At 36.2% G+C, this 22,181-nt stretch overlaps 1 protein-coding gene across 1 annotated transcript in view; it reads right to left on the bottom strand.

Moving 5' to 3' along the window:
• PEX7 (peroxisomal biogenesis factor 7) overlaps positions 1-22,181 on the bottom strand; it is an 84,829-nt gene that overhangs the window by 16,177 nt on the left and 46,471 nt on the right. Inside the window, exon 9 of the mRNA XM_034669189.1 lies at positions 8,600-8,699. Coding sequence (XP_034525080.1) covers positions 8,600-8,699 — 100 coding nt within the window. The remainder of the gene's footprint in view (positions 1-8,599; positions 8,700-22,181) is intronic.

The following is a 22,181-nucleotide window of genomic DNA, read 5'->3' as shown; positions in this document are numbered from 1 at the left end:
TTCTTCTCTTCTCTTCTCTTCTCTTCTCTTCTCTTCTCTTCTCTTCTCTTCTCTTCTCTTCTCTTCTCTCTTTTCTTTAGCAAGCTCTATACCCAACATGGGGCTTGAATTCATGACCCTAAGACCAAGAGTTGCATGCTATATCAACTGAGCCAGCCAGGCACTCCTAGACTATTTATATTTAATATAATTGTTGAAATAGTTTGACTTAAAGACTTCCACATATAAGATCGTATCCTTGCTAAAGAGAGATTAACTTTACTTCTTTTTTTCCAATTTAGACGCCTTTCTTTTTCTTGACTGACTGCTCTAACTAAAACTTCCAATACTATGTTTAATAGAAATGGTGAAAGCAAGCACCTTGTCTTATTCCTGATCTTAGAGGAAAAGCTTTCAGTTTTTCACCACTGGGTATGACGTTGGCTGTAGGTTTTTATATACAAGTTTTATTATGCTGAGGTAGTTATTTTTTATAATTATCTTCATGATTGGCTTAATAGTTATAGCTCTTTTTCTAAAACTTTTTAGATGTTAACATAGGGTTCATAAACATCTTGAATCTATCACAATCTACTTCCAAATACTGTATCACTTCACATATAGTAATAACTTCATTACAGTATACTTCCAATTCTTCCCTCATTTCATTATTGTCATTCATTTTACTTCTGCATATACTATGAACTCTATAATATACTATATGCAAATACATTGCACACAATACTATTTTTGCTCTAGGCAAAAATTTTCAGAGTGATAAAATTTGAAAGTGTCTTGTATATTTACTTCATTTTTGCCATTTCCAGTTACTTTATATTCTTCTTCTTTCTTTCCTTCCCTCCCCTTCTTTCTCCTTCCTTCTTTCCTTCCTTTCTTCCTACCTTCTTCCCTTTCTCCCTTCCTCCCTCTGTCTGCCTCTTTCTTTTCATTTTGGTCTGGGTATATTTCTTCTGACATTTCTTGTCAGATATGCTCTCAGCTTTTGTCTGTCTGAAGCTTCCTTATTTCCTCTTTTTTTTTTTTTAATGATTTTATTTATTTATTTGAAAGAAAGAGAGCAGAGCCTGTGAGAGAGCACAAGCAGTGGGGGGGGGGCAGAGAAAGAGGGAGAAGCAGACTCCCTGCTGAGCAGGGAGCCTGACATAGGGCTCGACCCCAGGACCCCAGGATTGTGACCAGAGCCAAAGGCAGATGCTTAATCAACTAAGCCATGAAGGACCCACCTCTATTTCCTCTTTATAGTCAAGATTCCTCTTTATATTCTTCATTTCGTACTTTAAAAAGACATTCCTCTGTCTGGTGGCTTGCATAGTTTCTGATAAGAAGTCTTCTGTAATTCTTATCTGGATGTTTCTGGGTATAATGTTTCTTTCTTTTGTCTGTTTTTAATATTTTCTCTTTACTTTTGGTTTTTAGCTGTTTGAATATGGGTATGCCTTGATGTGTTGTTTTGTTTGTTTAAATCCTGTTTAGGGTTCCCTAGGATTCTCAAACCTGTGATTTGACTTTCATTATTTTGGAAAAATCTCTTTAAATATTTCATCTTCCCTCTTTGCTCTTTCTTCTTCAGGACTCCGATTACATATATGTAAGAACACCTGATATTATCCCACAGATGCTAGATGCTCTGTTCTCTTTTATTTCCCTCATTCTTGTTTTCTCCTATTGTTTCAGCTTGGTAGTTTCTAGTGACTGATCTCTCAATTCACTGATGAGTCTTCTGATGGGCATATTGAAGAACTGCATCTCTGATACTGTACTTTCAAAAATTACTATTTTTTATATGACTCTTTCTTATATTTTTATTTCTCAGCTGAAATCCCTCATCTGTTCACACCTATTGCCCACCCTTTCCACTAGATACCATTTGTAGAGCAGCTGGGTCTTCTATGCTCTGCCAAAAGTAAAACAGTGCTGGTGTCCCATCTCTCCTTGGAAGGAGGCCTCTGTCTTCCTTAGATTTGCGGCTACTTGTTTGCCCTGCTACCTCAGCTTTCTGATGAGTTCACAGAAAGTCTGATTCTGTAGTTTATCTGCCTTTCTCTTATTTTTACAGTGGAAATAATGCTTTTTCATCTTTTCACATCTTAGGGAAAATTAGAATGTCCATTCCTTTTTTTAAAAACATCTTCACTGAGATGTAATTTAAATACCATAAAATTCACCCATTTTAAGTGTACAATTCATTGATTTTTAGGATCTTTACAGGGCTGTTCCGCTATCACCATAATCCAGTTTTAGAACATTTCTATCACTCCCAAAAGATCCATCTGCAAACAATCCCCATTTTCATCCCCTACCCCAGATAACCACTAATCTCCTTTCTATCTCTACAGGCTTGCCTTTTGTGGACATTTTATATAAATGAAATTTTATATTATACAATCTTCGTGTCTAGTTTCTTAGCATAATGCTGTGGAAATTCATCCACGTTGTAGCATGTATCAAACTGTTCCCTCTTATTCCTGAATAGTATTCCATTGTATTGATATACGACATTTTGTTTATCCATTCAGCAGCTGGTTGACATTTGGATTGCTCTCACTTTCTGGCTATGAACATTCACGTACAAGTCTTAGTGTAGATCTATATTTTCACTTCTTTTGGTTAGATATCTAAGAGTGTAAGTGCTGAGATGTATGGTAAATTTACATTTAACTTTTTAAGAAACTGTCAAACTTTTCCAAAGTGACTGCAACACTTTACATGTCCACCAGCAATACATGGGAATGTCCCCTTTCTTGAACCACTTTCTTCTTTGAACTTCAAAGATGCTATACTTTTGTAGTTAGTCTTTTACCTCACTGACCATTCCTTCTCAATCCACTTGGCCAGATTCTCTCCTTTCAGACTCCTAGAGTTTCTTCTGGGCCTCTTCTTCATTTATATACTCTCTAGATAATTTTAATCTGCCCCTAAACTTTTAAAATCATTTGCATGCCAAAAACTCCTGAATTTGTTTCTGTTGCCCCAAACTCTTCCCTGAGGTGGATAAGCCTAAATCTGTTTACCTAGCATCTCCATTTGAATGTCTAACAGGAGACCTCTCCAACATAACTCTTGATTGTTCCCTATCCCAAATCATCTCCTCTTCCCCATCTCAGTAAATTAAACCATTGCCCACCTTGGTTTCTAGGTCCAAATCTTAGGAGTAATCATTGATTTTTCTGTTTCTTTCACAGTCTATTTCTAACCCATCAGCAAATCCCACTCACTATCTCTGAAGTAAACCATGTGAAATTTCCAGTAATTTTCTATGGTTCAATCTAATATATTATGAATATAATATAGCTCTTAGATTTTAAGTCACCATTATCTTTTTTTTTTAAGATTTTATTTATTTATTTGAGAGAGAGAGAGAGAAAGAGCACAAGTAGGGGGAGTGGCAGAGGGAGAGGGAGAAGCAGGCTCCTCACTGAGCAGGGGCCCCATTGTCTTGATCCCAAGACCTGGGATCCTGACCTGAGCCAAAGGCAGACACCTAACTGACTGAGCCACACAGGTGCCCCTTAAGTCACCATTATCTTTTGCCTGCATTACTTCAAGAGACTCTAAGCTGCCCTCCCAGCTTACAGTCTTGCCTGTCTTCTATTCTGCCACACACACAGAATGATTTTTTTTTTTTCAAGTAGGCTCCATGTTCAGCATGGAGCCCAGTGCAGGGCTTGAACTCACAACACTGAGATTAAGACCTGAGCTGAGATCACAAGTTGGATGCTTAACCAAATGAGTCATCCAGGTGCCTCCAGATTGATCTTTTAAAAGCACAAATCACTGGACAGGCACATGTAAAAGAATGAAACTGGATCACTACTTTACCCTATATACAAAAATTAACTCAACATGGATTAAAGACTTGAATGTAAGATTTGAAACCATAACACTCCAAGAAGAAAACACAGGTAGTAAGCTCCTTGACGTGTGTCTTGGAAACAAGTTTTTGGATCTGACTCCAAAAGCAATGACAAGGGGAATTACATCAAACTAAAAAGCTTCTGTACATTAAAGGAAATAATCAACAAAATGAAAAGGCTGAATGGGAGAAAATATTTGCAAATCATAGATAAGGGGCTAATATCCAAAATATATAATGAACTCATACAACTCAAAAGCAAAAACACACACAATCCAATTAAAAAATAGGCAGAAGCTCTGAACAGACATTTTTCCGAAGAAGAAATAGACGGCTAACGTGAAAAATACTCAACATTACTAATCACCAGGGAAATGCAAATCAAAACCACAATTAGATATCACCCCACACCTGTTAGAATGGCAATCATCAAAAAGACAAGAAATAATAAGTGTTGGCAATTATGTGGAGAAAAGGGAACTCTAATAAACTATTGGTGGGAATGTACATTGGTGTAGCTGCTATAGAAAACAGTATGGAAGTTCCTTAAAAAATTAAAAATAGACCTACCATATAATCCAGCAATTTTACTTCTTGGTATGTATCCAAAAAGAATGAAAATACTAATTTCAAAAGATATATGTACCCCTATGTTCACTGCAGCATTATTTACAATAGCCACAATATGAAAACAACTAAGTGTCCATCAATGAATAAATGGATAAAGAAAATATGGTAGGGGTATGTATGTATGTATGTGTATATATATACACACATATATATGTGTATATATATACACACACATATGTGTGTATATATATACACATATATATGTGTGTATATATATACACACATATGTGTGTGTATATATATACACACACAATAAAATTAAGCTATAAAAAAGAATGAAATCTTGCCATTTGTGATAATATTATGTTAAGATAAATCAGACAGAGAAAGAAATACCATATGATTTCACTTACATATGGGATCTTAAAAGACCCCAAAACCAAAAAACAAAGCAACCAAGCTCAAAGATACAGAGAACAGATTGGTGGTTACCAGAGGTGAGGGGTAAGGAGTGGAAGAAATGGATGAAAGGGTTCAAAAGGTACTAACTTCCAGTTATAAAATAAGTAAGTCTGGGGATATAGAATGGTACAGCATGATGACAATAGTTAATAATACTGATTATATATTTGAAAGTTTCTAAGAGAGATCTTAAAAGTCCTCATCACAAGAAAAATGTTTTTTTAATAACTGTGTGATGACAGATGTTAACTAGATTTATTGTGGTGATTATTTTGCAATATATACAAAAGTCAAATCATTATGTTATATACCTAAAATGTCAATTATACCTCAATAAAGAAAATCCACAAATCAATTTCTATCATTCTTCTGCTTTTCAATATCCAATGGCAATTACAAAGAAAATCAAACACAGTATGGTCTACAGGTCCCTCCACAATTTGGCCCCTGCCTAGTTCCTATCATTTTCCCCCTCATTCAGTAGGCTCCAGCCACCCTGGCCTTCTTCCTGTCCCTTAATAATAACAAACCCTTTATCATCCCAAGGACTTGACTGCTGTTTCCTCTGTGAAAAACACTCTTCCCTTAGATTTTGGATGGCTGGCTTCATTTCATTATTCAGCTATCAGCTCACATTTCACTTTTCTTAGAGTCTTCCCCAGACCACTTAAGCAAAAGTACACCATCATTCTCTAACAAACGCTCCAATTCTGAATAGAATTTATTACTCTATGAAATCATCTTTTGGTTTATTATTTGATTTCTCCTATATATGTAAGCTCCATGACAGCAGGAACCTAGTCTGCTTTGTTCACTGGTCTATTCTTAGTGCCTAGAACAATGCCTAGCCTTCAGTAGGCACCTGGAAATATGAATGAATGCATATTTTCCTAAAACATCATTTGCTTCTCTCTGTTTTAGCATTTATCACAGTACACTGTAATTACCTGTCCTACACAGCTGTAGTTGATACTCAATAAATGTGACCAAATAAAAAGAGAGAAGCAGTGTCAAAGAGCATTAAAAGAAACAGAAAAATAGATAACTCTGAAATAATACTTTCAAAAGATTAAAAATACATTAATAATAAAGATACATTAATTTAAAAAACTCTTTAATATTTCATTTGTATGACTTACATATGAAAAATGTAGGTCATTTTTACCTACATAGCAAAAATTATATAAAGCAAAGTTGATAAACCTTGAAGGATGGGGGAGAAATGTAAAATTTAGTTGAGAATCCCAACACTCAATTTTAAAAAATATGACAAGTAAACAAATATATTTTCTTAAATCTAATGTTGAATAATATACCATAAATAAAGAAGAAACAATTTCTTTCATTCTATAGTACTAGCCATGTTCCCTTCCATCCCAGGGTCTGTGATATACTATTACTTTTGCCTATTTATGATATTCCTTTGTCTCTTCACCAGTTAACACTTACTCATTCATCAGATCTCAGATGAGCCTCACTTCCTTACAGATGTTTTATAAAGATCAAATATCTACCCTGATTATGAACTTTTGAGGAACAAAGTATGTCTCCTTCATAGGCTTGTCACATTCATTTGTGAGATTAACTGATACAATGGTAGACTAAATGCTTTATGAAGACAGGGCCCACGTTTACTTTCATTCCTCACTGAATCCACAGTACTTAGTACAAGTCCAAATATGAAAATATCTGTGGAAAGAGTAAATGAATGAGAGAGAGTGGTCTTATTTTTAAGGTCCCTCCTAATCCCAAGATTCTGTCCCACTATGCATTAACTCAGTGGAGATTCCTTGTACAATTGAACTGTACATTATGCCATTGAACTTGATGCTTTTTTAGAGCTCAAAGACTTCTGCTTCTCCATTCCTATTTGCTCTCAATAGCAATTATTTCCTTAGTACAAATGGAATTTGGTTATTCAACTGGAAGAGATGGGTGGCAGTCACTAGACTATAAAATATATATATATATATATATATATATATATATATGACCATGTGATAAAATCTCTTGTTATTTAAGAGATTTTAAAATATGATTAATACAAAATGATTAATAAATATGATTAATAAATCCTCTGAAACCAAAGTTCCTTTTAATAAGGTGGTCTATGTGCAGAGGATTTAGAAAACACTTGGCGCTCTGGGCAAGGACCTGCCAGGACCAATGTACACTGAGGAGGCCAGTTTGGGACGCATAAAGTGCAGGTTAACAGAACTATATAAGAAGGAAAATATTTACTTAGGGTCCTTTGGCAGTGCCACATTTCAACAGGTACGTTGCAACTCTTTTTTAACTAGGACAGCAAACAGGTATGATTATTTTATTAAAAATCATCTACAGTAAATGTATTTCTCAATAAAAGGAACTAGTTCTTCTGAAGCACATTGTATTTACGTGAAAAATAATGCTATTTCGCCCATCACTATTTCAGTTTCTTCTCAGATGCCATTAAATCATTTAAAAACAATTATTCTAATGTTAATGAGAATATTCTAATGTCTAATAAGAATATTTTATGTATATATTTTTTTGAGAATATTTTATAATGAGAATTGTCTTAAGTTCCTAAAATTAAAAAATCAAGTATCCATTTAAACTTAAGAATATAGTAATGAGGGGCGCCTGGGTGGCACAGCGGTTTGGGCTTCTGCCTTCGGCTCAGGGCGTGGTCCGGGCATTGTGGGATCGAGCCCCACATCAGGCTCTTCCTCTATGAGCCTGCTTCTTCCTCTCCCACTACCCCTGCTTGTGTTCCCTCTCACTGGCTGTCTCTATCTCTGTCAAATAAATAAATAAAATCTTTAAAAAAAAAAAAAAAGAATATAGTAATGAGAAATGGGATTTGCTTTTGTTCCAAGTTCTAAAATTCATCATAAAAATATAATTTCTCAGTCACACTCTAGAATTTCCACATATTATTTTGTGGCATGACTATGCTGGTGTTCTCACATGTGTTATAAAGTGTCTAATCATTCAACATACTGTGGTGTTTCTGACCTGAGTTTATAATTTCCAAAACTGAAACAGCATTAAAAAAACCCCTGAAGAATATTTAAAGTCCAAAATATTGACTGTCAAGTTCTCAAGAGAACAAAAGGGTGCAAATATGAAGTTTATTAATATTTTTTAAGATTTATTGTTAGAGAAAGAGTGCAAGTACGCACATGAATGGGGGAGGGGCAGAGGGAGAGCAGTCGACTCCCCACTGAGCACAGAGCCTCACATGGGCTTGATCCCATGACCCTGAGATCATAACCTGAGACAAAATCAAGACTCCATGCTTAACCGACTGAGCCACCCAGGCGCCCCTTAAGTTTAATTAAAACAGCCATTCTACTCTACTGGGTTCCCCACTGGAAGCCTCTCTTTTGACATGAGGTGTGGAGAGGATGGTGACAGTCCTGAGAGGAGAATGACCTACCCATCATCTCAACCTCAGTGAGACAGCTGAATCCAGAACCACACTTTTGACTCTCACCGACCTTTGAGGACAAGCCATCCCCATTCCATTTTTCTCCTGTCACCCTTTCTACTGGGAGAGGTCTACTCAAACGCTCAAGTTTATATAACAAAAGAGATAAAGTTAATTAAGTAAATGTACTTTGTTCTGCCCTAAAAGCAAAAGTCTGGTCCAGACAGCAGCACACGCCCTGCAGAGGGCTAGTTGCAAACCATATGCTAAGAAAAACATGAGGAGATCACACCCATTACCTGAGTAGGACTCTGAAGACTTAAGTCTAAACCACAAGTAAACTCCGTATGATGTTCCACTGTTTCAAGAAGAGGGTCAGGTTTTGAAAAGTTCCAGAATCTGTGAATATAAACAGAAAAAAATCATTTTAGCGCTAACACTACCCAAAAACGGACCTAAGAGAAAACAGATATTTACCATAGCAGGGTCTTTAGCAAGATAGCTTCAACCAATTCATAAATACAGAAGCCCCCTATTGATCTACATAAAAAAAAATCTAATACAGAAAAATATGTACTCCATTCTATTATATAAAAAAACAAAATTATTAATCAATCTACCCTTGTAAAAGATTATTCCCACTAGTATACCCTGTAGGACAGAAGCTTAACAAGTTTTAGTTTGAAAAATTTTTTAATATTGCACAAGGACATTTAAGACGAGAGATACTGTAGCAATTTCTAAAAGCATTCATGACTGTAAAATAAGGATATTGGATTACACGAACTCTAACATTTTGTGATTTTTAAATACTTCATTTCTCAACAACTGATATGAAAAGATCTTAGGTTTAATTTACATTTCAACAGCAATTCAAATTCTTTAAAAAGAATCTCTTCTCTTATGAAAATCTCGTTAATTCTGAAAATCTTTTTTTTCTTTCTTTTTTCTTTTTCTTTTCTTTTCTTTTTTTTTTTTTTGAGGCACAGCCTTTCTTATAGATTCCACAGCAGTGTAATTTCTAGAGTCAAGAAACTGAAATGTGTTTTCCTGGGCCAATATTAAGTATTCTATTTATCCTCTATAGACTGGGAGTGGTAATATTTACCATAATATGCCTCTGATTTCTACTATACAGATAGGAACTTGGCCCTTTTCTCAACATGCAAAATAGTACTTTATTTCTAAAGCTTTATTTGCTCATCATCTTTCTTATTTGACTCTAAACACTCCATAAAAATGGCACATTCAGGATCATAGAGTCATACTCCAATTCAGCCTCCCTAATGATCTGCAACATGGAACACACTGAAGGTTTAGCAGATCTCTCTGAAAGAGAGTAAATACACAGAACCAACAGTCATAGTTTGTTTAACCTGGTGGTATTATTTCCCTAATAAATACAGGGTTGGTCTTATTAAGTTTGAAAAGGATTGTTGCTATGGATAAACCACTGTGTGGGTACCAGAGAGACAATGAATAAATAGCTCATTTATCAGATTACTGAAATCTACAAAATATTTAAGGAGAGTGATTTTACTTTTGAAAATTTCCTGTTCAAACAAATGAGGGAACAGGCTGCAGTCCTTCTCAGAAATCATAATAGTGGCCTCCACTGTCTTTGCGTATTTGTTCCTTTGGGTCTAGAGACAGATACTGTACTGAAATCTAATTTTCTAGATTTCGATAATGTTTATATAAGCAAAAGTAAATAAGTCATCATGTAATTTCGTTTCTAGAACATGGTTATTCACTGATTTGCATTATTTGAAACAGTAATCAAATGATTTGTATATACCCACTATGTTCCAAAAAATATTCAAAATGGTTTTAAAAATGAGTATTTAATATGGCTGAAAAATGAGTTAAAGAGAAAGGATAGGAAAGTAAATTTGAACCTGCAATGAGACGATAAACAAAAATAAAGAGCATCCTCAACATCTCTGAAGGAAACACAGAGATATTACTTCATAGGCTGCTATTCATGAATCAATGGTATCACCCCAAAGGACAGGGTAGTAGAATCATTCTATGGGACGGTCAATTTAATCTAGGTATTCAGCTTTCTGACTTCATTTGGGATTTAGATTCTACTTCAATAGAATAGATGAGCATCTGCCTTTAGACCAACCATAAAAATTTGTTTGTGAATTTCAGCAGAACTTTTTAAGGATAATAAAAAGCAAAAGGATTCATTTCTACCCTCCAGACAAGTTCCTGGGATGCAGTTTTTGTTATTATTTTGTTGTTTTGAGCTAGCTAAAGAAAAGGCGGCACTTACAGACAAAACAGGTGGGCCTTATGAAAATTAGGATGCCCAATAAGAATGCATGGGTGAAAACATCCAACTTTAGCTTTAAAATATGGTAAGGGAAGTCACTCATGCAGGAGGGCTGAAATTCTACTCAAAAAGCCAAGCTGGGGGCGCCTGGTTGGCTAAGTCCGTAGACTGAGTGACTCTTGATCTCTGGGTCATGAGTTCAAGACCCACATTGGGTATAGAGATGACACAAATAAATAAAACTTAAAAAAAAAAAAAGTAAAGCTGAATTTGCTCTAATACATAGTTTAAAAGGCAGTCAAGATGCCATATAGCTCCACACCAGAGTCATACTCATCCTAACTTTAACCTGGGAAAAATGATGTGCAAAACCCTCATCAAACAAGATGTATCCTACAACTCAAAGGATACTATTTGGTGAAGGGAGGGTTAGTCTAACGAATGTCATAAAATGCTACTGGCTTATTACATCAGTTCACGGCTCTGATGGAAATTATGTAATACACGAATTATGCCTATTATGCATATGATAGTACAAAAATTATGAGAGGTTCATTTCCAGCAGAATGTCTGACTAGGTGTCTAGAACAACATTCTTACTGAAAAAAAAAAATCCTAGATAATAACATAAAAACAGCCACCACCACAGGGGCACCTGGGTGGCACAGTGGTTAAGCGTCTGCCTTCGGCTCAGGGCGTGATCCCGGCGTTGTGGGATCGAGCCCCACATCAGGCTCCTATGCTATGAGCCTGTTTCTTCCTTTCCCACTCCCCCCGCTTGTGTTCCCTTTCTCGCTGGCTGTCTCTATCTCTGTCGAATAAATAAATTAAAAAATCTTTAAAAAAAAAAAAAACACCACCACAAAAATTTCATAAAAGCATCAGTGAGGAGCACTCAGGTCAAAAGGAAGCCCAAAGCTCAGAGCAGCACATCGACCATGAGCCAGCTTTTGCCTCAAGAGGGTCTGCTGAACAGGGAGAGCTGGAGCTTCGATTTTGTAGACCTCGAGGGGATCAGGAGCCAGAAAAATCAGAAAGATTAATACTAATATTTATAATTTAATAATAATTTTCAGTAAGCTAAAATATCTTCACAAAAATATCAAGTTAAAGACAGTACATGGCACAAGCTCAGTTGAGAAAACCAAGCACTAAGCAAGGCGTCTATACACTGTAATTCATTTTTTCATCGCTAATGGCTTTTTTTAATAACAAAAGAAATATATGTATTTTTTTTCCTCATTCCCAATCTCCAATGGCAATCACTGTCAACAGTTCAATGGGGACAATTCCATAACTGTTCCATGTTTCTCCATTCCAGTTCCACCAGGAAAGGGCGAGCAGTAAGGAGGAGGGGGCATTTCTCCACCTTTTCTCATATTTGCAAGTAAGGTGGTGGGCAAGGTCTCTCCTTGTGATCTTCTGGAATCAAAGGTCCCATAAGTTCTATGTATCTTAAGGCCTTCATGTGCCTATCACACAAGTAAAAGAGGCTCCTTTTATTGGGAGAAGTCAGGCTCCATATATCATTCAGTGGTCAAATAAGGCATGTTACTGTTAAGGGCAATGTTTGTTTTGGTCCAGTACATATAAGACTTGGTGCCTTTTTGTCTCTTTGCTGATGAAATCACTGACTATTTAAGCTCTCTCATGGGAAGTAAATATACTGGACAGGCTTTCAATGATTAAAAATATTACAGAACTGTAGGAACATTTTTCATTTAAATTGGAGATGGAGAGAGAGAAAAATTCATCATAGTACAAAGTCTTGTTTGAGTTCCTTTTTTGCCTTCTGATTCCACACTTCTTTACCAAAGCAAGTATGTAGCACTGTGTTAAATAAAACATCCAAACTATTTCAAAAATTAAGCTGAAATTATGTTTTACTTTACTAAAATGTAATTTGAAATCCCTATACTAACTTCTGAAATTTAGCTAACATATGAGTTCAGAATAACATTGATAGTATTTTTAAAAATTCTTCTTTTTCCTTTCCTGTTCTTAAGAGTTGGTCCAGAATTCTCTGTGAGTCTTTCCTAACTACAAGAAGAAAAGATGGGAAAAAATGTTGGCTCCTTTTCCATGCCTTATATGTACATTAATTTTAGTCATGCTGAATTGTAATTATTTTAGTCACATTAATTTTAGTTGTGTTTTTAAAATTCTAAGCAAATTGCACAATCATAATTCCGTTTGCACTGCTTCAGGCGAGTGTTCTCTAGAGTGATGAGCAAAAAATGTCACAACAGGTTGTTTTCTCGTTGCCTAATTACTTGTTCATTCAACAATTTGTGAGTCCCCGAATGTGCCAGGTCCTGTGCTGGGTGCCAGAAGTAAGAGAGATATGGTGGGATAGACTGACATTCTTTAAAATACCACAGAAACATAACTATCACTGCAACTGACAAGTGTCCCCAAAGACTATGCGGGATGGTCTAAGAATGACATTCTGGCGTGCTTGGGTGGCTTAGTTGGTTGAGTAGCTAACTCTTGGTTTTGGCTCAGGTCATGATCTCAGGGTCCTGAGATCAAGCCCTGTGTTGGGCTCTGTGCTCAGTGCGGAGCCTGCTTGAGATTCTCTCTCTGCTCCGCCTTGCTCCCGCTTTCTGTCTCTCTCAAATAGATATTTTTTAAAAAGAAGAATGAAATCCTGAGGAATTGACACCAAGCTGAAATCTGAAGGTTGATGAGATAGCCAGGTAGAGAGCAGCTGGCCCCTTGTCAGTAGGGAGCAGAAAGGCTCAGATCACACAGGTCTTTTAGCCCATGTGACGAATTTGGGATTTTCTCTTAAGTATAAAAAACAAAACCAAAGGAAACAAATAAAAAAATTAAAGGAGACAGGTGCCTGGGTGGCTCAGTTGGTTAAGTGTCTGCCTTCCTCTCAGGTCATGATACTAGGGTCCTGGGATAGAGCCCCATGTCGGGCTCCCCGCTCAGTGGGGATTCTGCTTCTCTCTCTCCCTCTGCCTGCCGCTCCCCCTGCTTGTGCTCGCACTCTCTCTCTCTCTCTCTGTGTCAAATAACTAAAATCTTAAAAAAAAAAAAACCCAAAACTGAAGGAGATTTATATACTCAGCTTTCTATTCTTTAAAAAAAATTTCTTAGTAGACTTTTAAATGTTATAGTAGTTTTAAATCTGGAGAACTTTTGAACAAAGTAGAGTTCCCACATAGTATGACCCCATGTAGTATAGGTCTAAAAAGAGAAAATACCAGCTTGGATTTAAGATGGTGACAGTGATGATGAAAAAAGGTTAATGGATTAGATACATGTACAGGCAGAAGAATTAATAGGACAGAAGAAACAACAACGATTAATGGAACAGGAAAAAAAATAAAGAATGATTCCTGTTTCTGGCTTCTATCATAGTACTTACAATACTTCCATGTATTCAGTTATTTATCCATCTTTTTTCCTCTAAAAGGCACTAAACTCCCTGAATTCAGGGACAGTGTCCTATTCTTCTTTGTATCTCTAGCATGCATAAAAGTATCTGACACATGGACACCCGAATAATGTTTCTTGAATGAATGAACAAAAAATAAATGTGAATATTAAGGACGAGATATATAGCAAAGGCCAACCTCACAAATAAAGTAACTTTAAATCACCTATAGGTATGGTTCCCAAATGATGGATCAGAGACTCATTCCTCTGCTTTGCTGAGGAATTTTTTCTGAAAATTCCAATTGAATAGATTTGTATGGAATCCAAAAATCCCTTCTCAGGAAATGGTGATGCTTAACCAAGTAGGTCTGGGAATTACCATCTTAAAGCAGCACTTCAACAGATACAGATTTGATAAATTCCCATTGGAAACAACAGTGAGAGCAAGCACTAGGCAGAAGGGGAGGCAAGGGAAAAAGCCAGTAGGGGGTAGTGGTTCTCAACCTTGACTAAATGCAATCAACTGAGAAACTTTAAAAAAAACTGATGTGTGAATGCTAGCCCTAAAAATTCTGATTTAATTGGGCTGATGTATGTCATGGGCATTGGGAGGTTCAAACATTCTCCAGGTGATTGTAATGTAGAGCCAAGGTTGAGCTTCTTGAGGGGGTAGGGGTGGGGGGCAGGGTGGCAGATATTACCGATTGAGAATCACTGATCTAGACCAGCAGGTTCTCCAACTTAACTTTGCATCAGAATTGCCTGAAGTGCTTGTGAAAAACAGATTTAGAAGGTGTGGAGTGAGGCTCAAGAAATTGCTTTAGAGGGGCGCCTGGGTGGCACAGCGGTTAAGCGTCTGCCTTCGGCTCAGGGCGTGATCCCCACGTTATGGGATCGAGCCCCACATCAGGCTCCTCCGCTGTGAGCCTGCTTCTTCCTCTCCCACTCCCCCTGCTTGTGTTCCCTCTCTCGCTGGCTGTCTCTATCTCTGTCGAATAAATGAATAAAACCTTTAAAAAAAAAAAAAAAAAAGAAATTNGAAATCAATTTCTTCCTGTTTCAGTTGGTAGTTTATAGGTTTCCAGAAAGGCCTCCATNGAAATTGCTTTAGAGATGAAACAATCCATCATGACACAGCTAATAAATGGCAGCCCCAATGTACAGACGCTACTGGCACCATGTCCAGTACTTTCTCTACTGAAAGCCATTTGCTTTTTTTCTGGGCCAGGCCAAGGAATCTGGAATATAGGTGGCCTGGGGCTCTTCAGGTAGTTCTGATTAACACCCTGAAAGTTCAAATGGCCCTGGACCAAGTCAGGCTTCCCCCATACTCCTCAAACTACATAGAAAATTCTATTAGCCAAAGCCCATGCCAACACTCCATTGGTCTGCCAGCTTACATTCAAAACCAATACCCTAAGAAAATTACAAGCTAGAATAAATCTGAATGCCTATGGCAAGGAGTTCAGAAATTTCCCTTTCTTCTGTTTTTTACATGCACATACTGGATCTCCCATCTAACTTGCTGTCCCTTCCTGACTTTTGAATCACTCAACTGATCAGCTCTTTCTGTAACCTCGCAGATCCCCATCTTTTGGAGGTGCAATCCTCCTGAGCAGAACACACAGAATGAATCATGGGCTTATTATTTTATTATCTGTATTGCTTTTGGAGGGGATTAAAACATAGAAATTATAGACTAGCAAAACAATCCTGTAAAGAGATAAACTTTCTTTCATTAACTAAAGAATATTTACCGAGCGCTAAGGCTCATTTGTTTGCATGACTACATTGGAGAGTTGTTTATTTTCGTAACTGGTAATGACCAAAATAAAGCTTAAAACTGAAAAATACTGTCTGCTAAATGAAAAAATATGATTAATTTCAAAGAACTACTGAACAATTTTCAAAGAACTTTTAGAACGACTCATTCACAAAAATCCAGAAACCATATTCACAAACTTTCAAGGTTAAATCCAGAATTCTAGAATTAAGATTCTCTACCAAAATAAATGCATTTTAATATTTCAGTTAAAACTTCAATTAGATCAGTATTTTAGGGGGACTTACTCCACTTCATCACAACAAACATTAAGCCCAGGAGCCATATACCACAAAGCCTAGCATACTTTGACAAATTAAAGAAAACCATTAGCTGATGGAAGGCTTGCTCTGAGTGTATTCACGGTTGCAATCCACGGGGATACAGGATGATTTTCTGAAGAATGCCACATCTCAACAAGAGGAGATAAAAGAAAGAAAAAAACCCCACAACTCTTAGAGGCTTTGTTTACTGTTCACTGGTACGAACTGGAGGATCATGAAACAATTTTGCGATCAAGTTTCAAACAACATCTTAAAAAAGAAACAAACTGGGAAGAACTCTATCTGACATGAAATAGTATCAGTATCTCAGGGATGAGAATGGTCTACGTTCAACCGAATTGTAAAGGGCACCAAAATGTGGCTACCCAGGTTAACTACCTCCCAAAATGTGGCAAAAGGTTATTTCATAGAAGCACAGACCACAGTGTGACTGGATGAGGCCGCAGGAGAACCTGGCGCCTAATGTTGAAAGACTAAACTGACACAGCAGCTGCTTGCCTGCTCCGGTCCTTTACCAGCCATATGCCTCTGAAATTCTTAATGTCCTCATCTCTGCAGCTAAGCATTTGTGAATAAACCCACTCAGGCTGTCAGGTTGTGGAATGTCTACACAGCTTACAAGGATCTCCTTTACTGAACAACTCTCTTATCAGTGGAGGACGGATATAGCGAGGGGGTGAAGGAGAGAAGCAGACACTGACACATGTGGGAGGAAAAAAAAAAACACATGGAGCAGACCAAATAATTCTGCTTCTTTTCTGGTGACTGGACACAAAAGCTTAAGGAAACAAGAAAAAAGAAAAAAATCAGAGCAGAAAGAGGAGAAATGAGAGCAAGCACTTGAGTCAAGCAGTTTCAGTACCTCCCTGCCCTGGTGCTCGGAGGGATCCCAGATCCTGAGTAAGGTCTCTCCCTTTCTATGTAAGCTAGCTCAAGATGGGTTCCGCTTTACACACGAGTCTGCACACAATGCAGACACACACACGCCTGCACAGTGAACCTAAGCGAGGCTGCTGAATTTGAAGATGCAAACAGATTGCCCATTATTGGTGTTTATTCTCTGTACGGTTCACTCTATTAGGTCAAATCTCTAAGATTCAATGTTAGAATATTTAGTGTTACCACATTCCAGATTGGGGCTTTGGGGCAGACTTCAAGGGTAATTTTTTTTTAAAGATTTTATTTATTTGAGAGACAGAGGGAAGGAGAGCACAGAGGGGGAGTGAAAGGGAGAAGCAGACTCCCCACTGAGCAGAGAGCCTGATTCCCTCCCCCGCCCAAGGCAGAGGCTTAACCGGCTGAGCCACCCAGGCGCCCCTCGAGGGTGAATTACTTATCCTTGAGTTCTTAGGGGACAGAACACAGTACTAACAGCTGGCAGGTATTACCCAGTTGATCTAAATAAACAGGCTCACTATGTGTGCAAACAAGGTGGGGGGGAACACTGAGGTTTTCTGCTCAATTACCTTTTTCTTAAAAACAGTAATTGCACAGATTAGAGTCCACTAATTCTACAAGGCTTATAACAAAGAACAGCAGCTTCCTGCATAGCCCCCTCTGCCCTTCACCTCAGAGGCCATCGCTTTCCATTCTTTTTGCTGTTCCTTTTGATACGCTGTACTTATTTCCGCTATATTTCCAAATAATATGCTCACGGAATTCATTATTTTCATTTTCACATATTATCTTTTGGCTTCCTACCATGGAAGATGAGGCAAAACATTATCTACATTAGAAAATATACATATATGCAACAAAAGCCACTCAGTTGCCTATTCATACTGCAACCACAGAAGTTCTTAAAAATTATAATGCGAATTAACTGACAAACTCCAGAAATTTTCTGCTAATCAACACAATTCAAAGTTCAAAGCAGTGACTGACACTGCATTAAGCTACGGCTTAACATTCCTCACTCCTTTTAGATCTATGTATTTCTTCATGTGCTGGCATTAGGTTATGAATTACACACGGATTTGGTTTGGTTCTTAATGAAAAATGTTAGCACTAAATAGTTCTGAAAATGTTGTGCAGTTATAAATCAAGGTATTTAAAATCAAAAGTCTTACACATTCCTTTCTAATTAATGTACGTTGTTTCATTTTATAGGAAATTACTTTCATTTTTCACCTGGCATTTAACTTGTAAAATTATGCTTCACTTCATCAAAAGAGCTTTCCAATATGACAATAATTAACACAAGACTTTTCTAATTTAAACAAGTCAAATGGAAAAACTCTTTGGGACATTTAAAAACATCAATCTATCAACAAACTTGGGATTTATTGCTTCATACAGACAAATACCTTAACTATTAGTTATATGAAGTTCAAGGAAATTTATTAGTAAATTGCATATGACAATTGATTGCAGGAAAAAAACCCAAAAAATATCTGTCTGTAAATTTAGTTGACAATCAGGATACCAATACAATGGTTCCAAATTTGTTAAGTAACAAAATTTTGTGATCTAGTCAGTCCTGACTTGAATGCAATAGAACAGCAAGTTTTATCCTGGAAAAATATCACTTTCTTATCCCAACAGGACTTTCCAGTTTAAATTCAGTTTGATTAATGACTACTTCAAACATAATTAAAGGGAAAGCCATATTATAATACAATTGTTGTAGGCTGTTACATTCAGAGTGAGCCATGGCTAATATAACTTTTCACGTAATTTAAATTCACTTACATCTAAAACGTTTATTTAGTATATACACGTACCAGGGTGCCAGGTACTAGGGACAAAACAACGACACAGACACTTATAGCCTGTAATCAGATAATGTACTTTATTAACACAAAATATAGTCAGTATTAAGATAGCCTTATCAGAGTTAAGCAGATTAAATATGTGAATGCAAATAATCTCATTCTTAAAAAGTAAACCAAAGACACAACATTAAGATGCTTTCCTAATATCAGTGGTGAAGTTTAGTGAACCTTTGCCACAAAGCAAAACCTGTGATAGAGTTACAAAGACACATCTAAGATATCTGAGAGGCACACAACATTAAACAACTCTTCGATCATTTTCAGGGTTCAATCACAGTTACTCAAATGTTAACATTTAGTGTCATATCATTAGCCATATAATTTTTCTTGTGGTTTGATTAACAAATGCAGAGGAATTAAGAACAACTGTCTGAAAAGATGAGGTAAAATGATCATTTGAAACTACATCTGAGCTCACATTCAGCCACGTTTCTTACCTATTTACTTTGACTGACCTTTTTTTTTGTGGGTAAGGGGGACTAGGTAAAGTTGAAAGGAAAGGTTTGCAAGACAGAGTACATATTCAGCTATACTATCTGTTTACTTTGGCTGACCTTTTTTTATGGGGAAGGGGAGGAAAGAGAAGTATCTGCCTGAGGAAATCTCTGTGCTAATAAACATAAGGATCAAAAAAGCCCATCAACCATACCAAAGTTAAGACACTTACTACATAAAGGAAAATCCCATGAGTGTAAATGCGACAAAAATAAAAAGTATTTCTGTGTCTGCTGCTTTGTTAAGATTCCAAGTTTACTACAATTAAAGACCATTTTTCTGCTTACGCAACATGATAAAGCTATTTATCTTATTTTACAATTAAACAGTATCTATCACTGAATATCACATTTATGAGATATTAGTAAGGTATTAGTAAGAAACATTTTCAGTGTCTTATTTTATATGAGCAAATATAGCTTACTTTTTCCTCAAATGTTATTATTTTTAAAATCACCAACCCACAGAAAAATTCAAAGAATATAATGAACACTCATATATTGTCTATGTTCACCAATTATTAAAGTTTTACATTTGCTTTATCTTTCTCTACAAATACATACTTAAAATAACATTTTTGCTGAACCACTTGAAAATAAATTGCAGGAGTCATAATTGAGTGTCTTTTTGTGATTCTGCTTCTTTTTTTAACAATTCTGATCTGAAATATAAGAGCATATATTCACAGTGACACAGTACTAAGTACAAAGTTTGAGGAATATATATGTGGATGAAAAAGAGAAGAAGCCAAAATTTGTTGAGTGCTTGATATGGGCCAGGCACTACGGGGACAGCTTTGCATACACTGATATTTAAATCTCATAATAATATATTTTATGACTGAGGAAACAATGGCTCAGGGAGGTCAAGTGACTTTATAAGAGATTAAATATAACAATAGCTAGTGATGGTAAATCCCAGATTTTAAACTATATCTCTTTTCTATTGTATCCTGCTGCCTCGCTAAGCAATAATTTTAAAACAAATGTATAGATAATATGTAAACATTTAGAGAAACATAGGTTGAATTGAGGTAGAAGTGGTCATGTGGTTAGTTATGGATTTGAAGAAAATGATTCACGTACACTCACCTTTGTCTATGTGTGCAAATATACTCTGTTCTGGGTCATACTGCACCAAATTCACAAGGTATGCTTCCCCCACCTCATCTTGACAATGTAACAAGAATTCCCATTCACAAAGCTCCTCCACAGTTTAAGCACCATAATTATCTTATTAAAGTAATGCTAGGTAAGGCATGAATGATGAATACCTTAACTCTCCCTACAGTACTTACATTTTAAAATAGAAAACTTATTATAACTATTCTCATTTAAAATATCTATTTTCTTTGAGCACTTATTATGTGCCAAAGGTGTTTACAGCTTCATTTAATCTTCTGAACATCCCTGCAAAGTATCATTTCCTATATTTCACAGCTAGTAAATGGAGGAAATGGCCTTTCAACAAGTCTAATGGACTCAGGAGAGCATATGCTTATCCCACCACATAGGGGATTGTGAACCCACAGAACTTTCCTATATGTCTCCAGAGACCAAAGAATGGGGAGGGAGAGTACAGCTTCTAGATAACCTCCTACCCCCACTTAGTACTACTTTCTCACCTGCTTATTAATGTAGAATTTTATTAAATTATAATTTATGAGTAGATATTTAGAAAAGTTAGCAATTCTATCATATCTTGCACTTAAATATTCTTTCTCAATGAAATAGTCCTGAAGCCTTGGTCCTAGATTGTCTACTCTAATCTCTCCCAATAAAACCTTAAAATTATATAAGTTGAAGTTAAACTATATTGTCTGGTCAGGAATGTATCCAATTTGTAACTTGGGACTGAAACATACTTCAATAACATATACTTATTGAATATAGTTCACTTAGTGACAGATCATCTGCTATGTATTTACCATAGTAATAGTGCACTTATTTAGGAATCTGACTTTTGAGAACAACAACATCCCAATATGGAGAACAACAACAAAAAAATCCAGAAAAGTGAGTGTACATGAAAAATGGCTATTTTTAAGTCTGTGAATTTTATTAAGTGAGCAGATTAAAAATAGTACGTACAAAAGCAGAATAACATGTCACCTGGAAGTGAAGAAGCATAGAGAAACACACGAAAGGCAGAAGAAAAGAAACTAGAAAGTAAAACTTTCTGGGGCCACAGTTTCTCAGGACAGTTCTACAATACACAGACAGTTCAATAACTTACCCACTGTCAGCCTTGGCCAGAGGTTAGACTTTTTTAAAGAGGCTTTAAGATTGTATACATACCTAAGTTATACGCCAATTAAAGAAGTTAAAAAAATTTGTGTTAAGATATCTGAAATCCCAGCCATCAGTAATCTCCTTGAAATTCTAGCTATATATTTCCAAACACTTTTCAATAAAAATGTGTATACATACATGTATGTTTATGTGTATATACACTTACATGTGTATCTATATACACTCACAGGTGTATTTATATACACATACATCATAATGCTGAAAGGTATTTAAATCCATAATTGTTAAGATAAAAGTATGGCACATAACCTTTTACACGTCCATCATTGTCAAAACTCACTTATGCAGAATACCTCAATCCTGAAATGATTATAGATATTATAGGCAATACTGTATTTTGGCAATTTAATCCCTAAGGAGATAATGTTTAACATAACAGGGGAAAATTATACTATTTGGAAATACATAAAGGCCTGTGCTTACTAGAAGTGTTCAGGTATTGAGTAATATAAAAAGCACCAGATTTGAGAATAAAAGATCTAGGTTCAAGTTTGGCTCCATTACTTGCCAGTTGTGTGATAAC

Source organism: Ailuropoda melanoleuca, chromosome 10 (assembly GCF_002007445.2).
Source record: "Ailuropoda melanoleuca isolate Jingjing chromosome 10, ASM200744v2, whole genome shotgun sequence".
Taxonomy (NCBI): Eukaryota; Metazoa; Chordata; class Mammalia; order Carnivora; family Ursidae; genus Ailuropoda; species Ailuropoda melanoleuca.
Note: the sequence above shows the minus strand (reverse complement) of the source record. Positions and strands in the feature narration are given on the sequence as shown.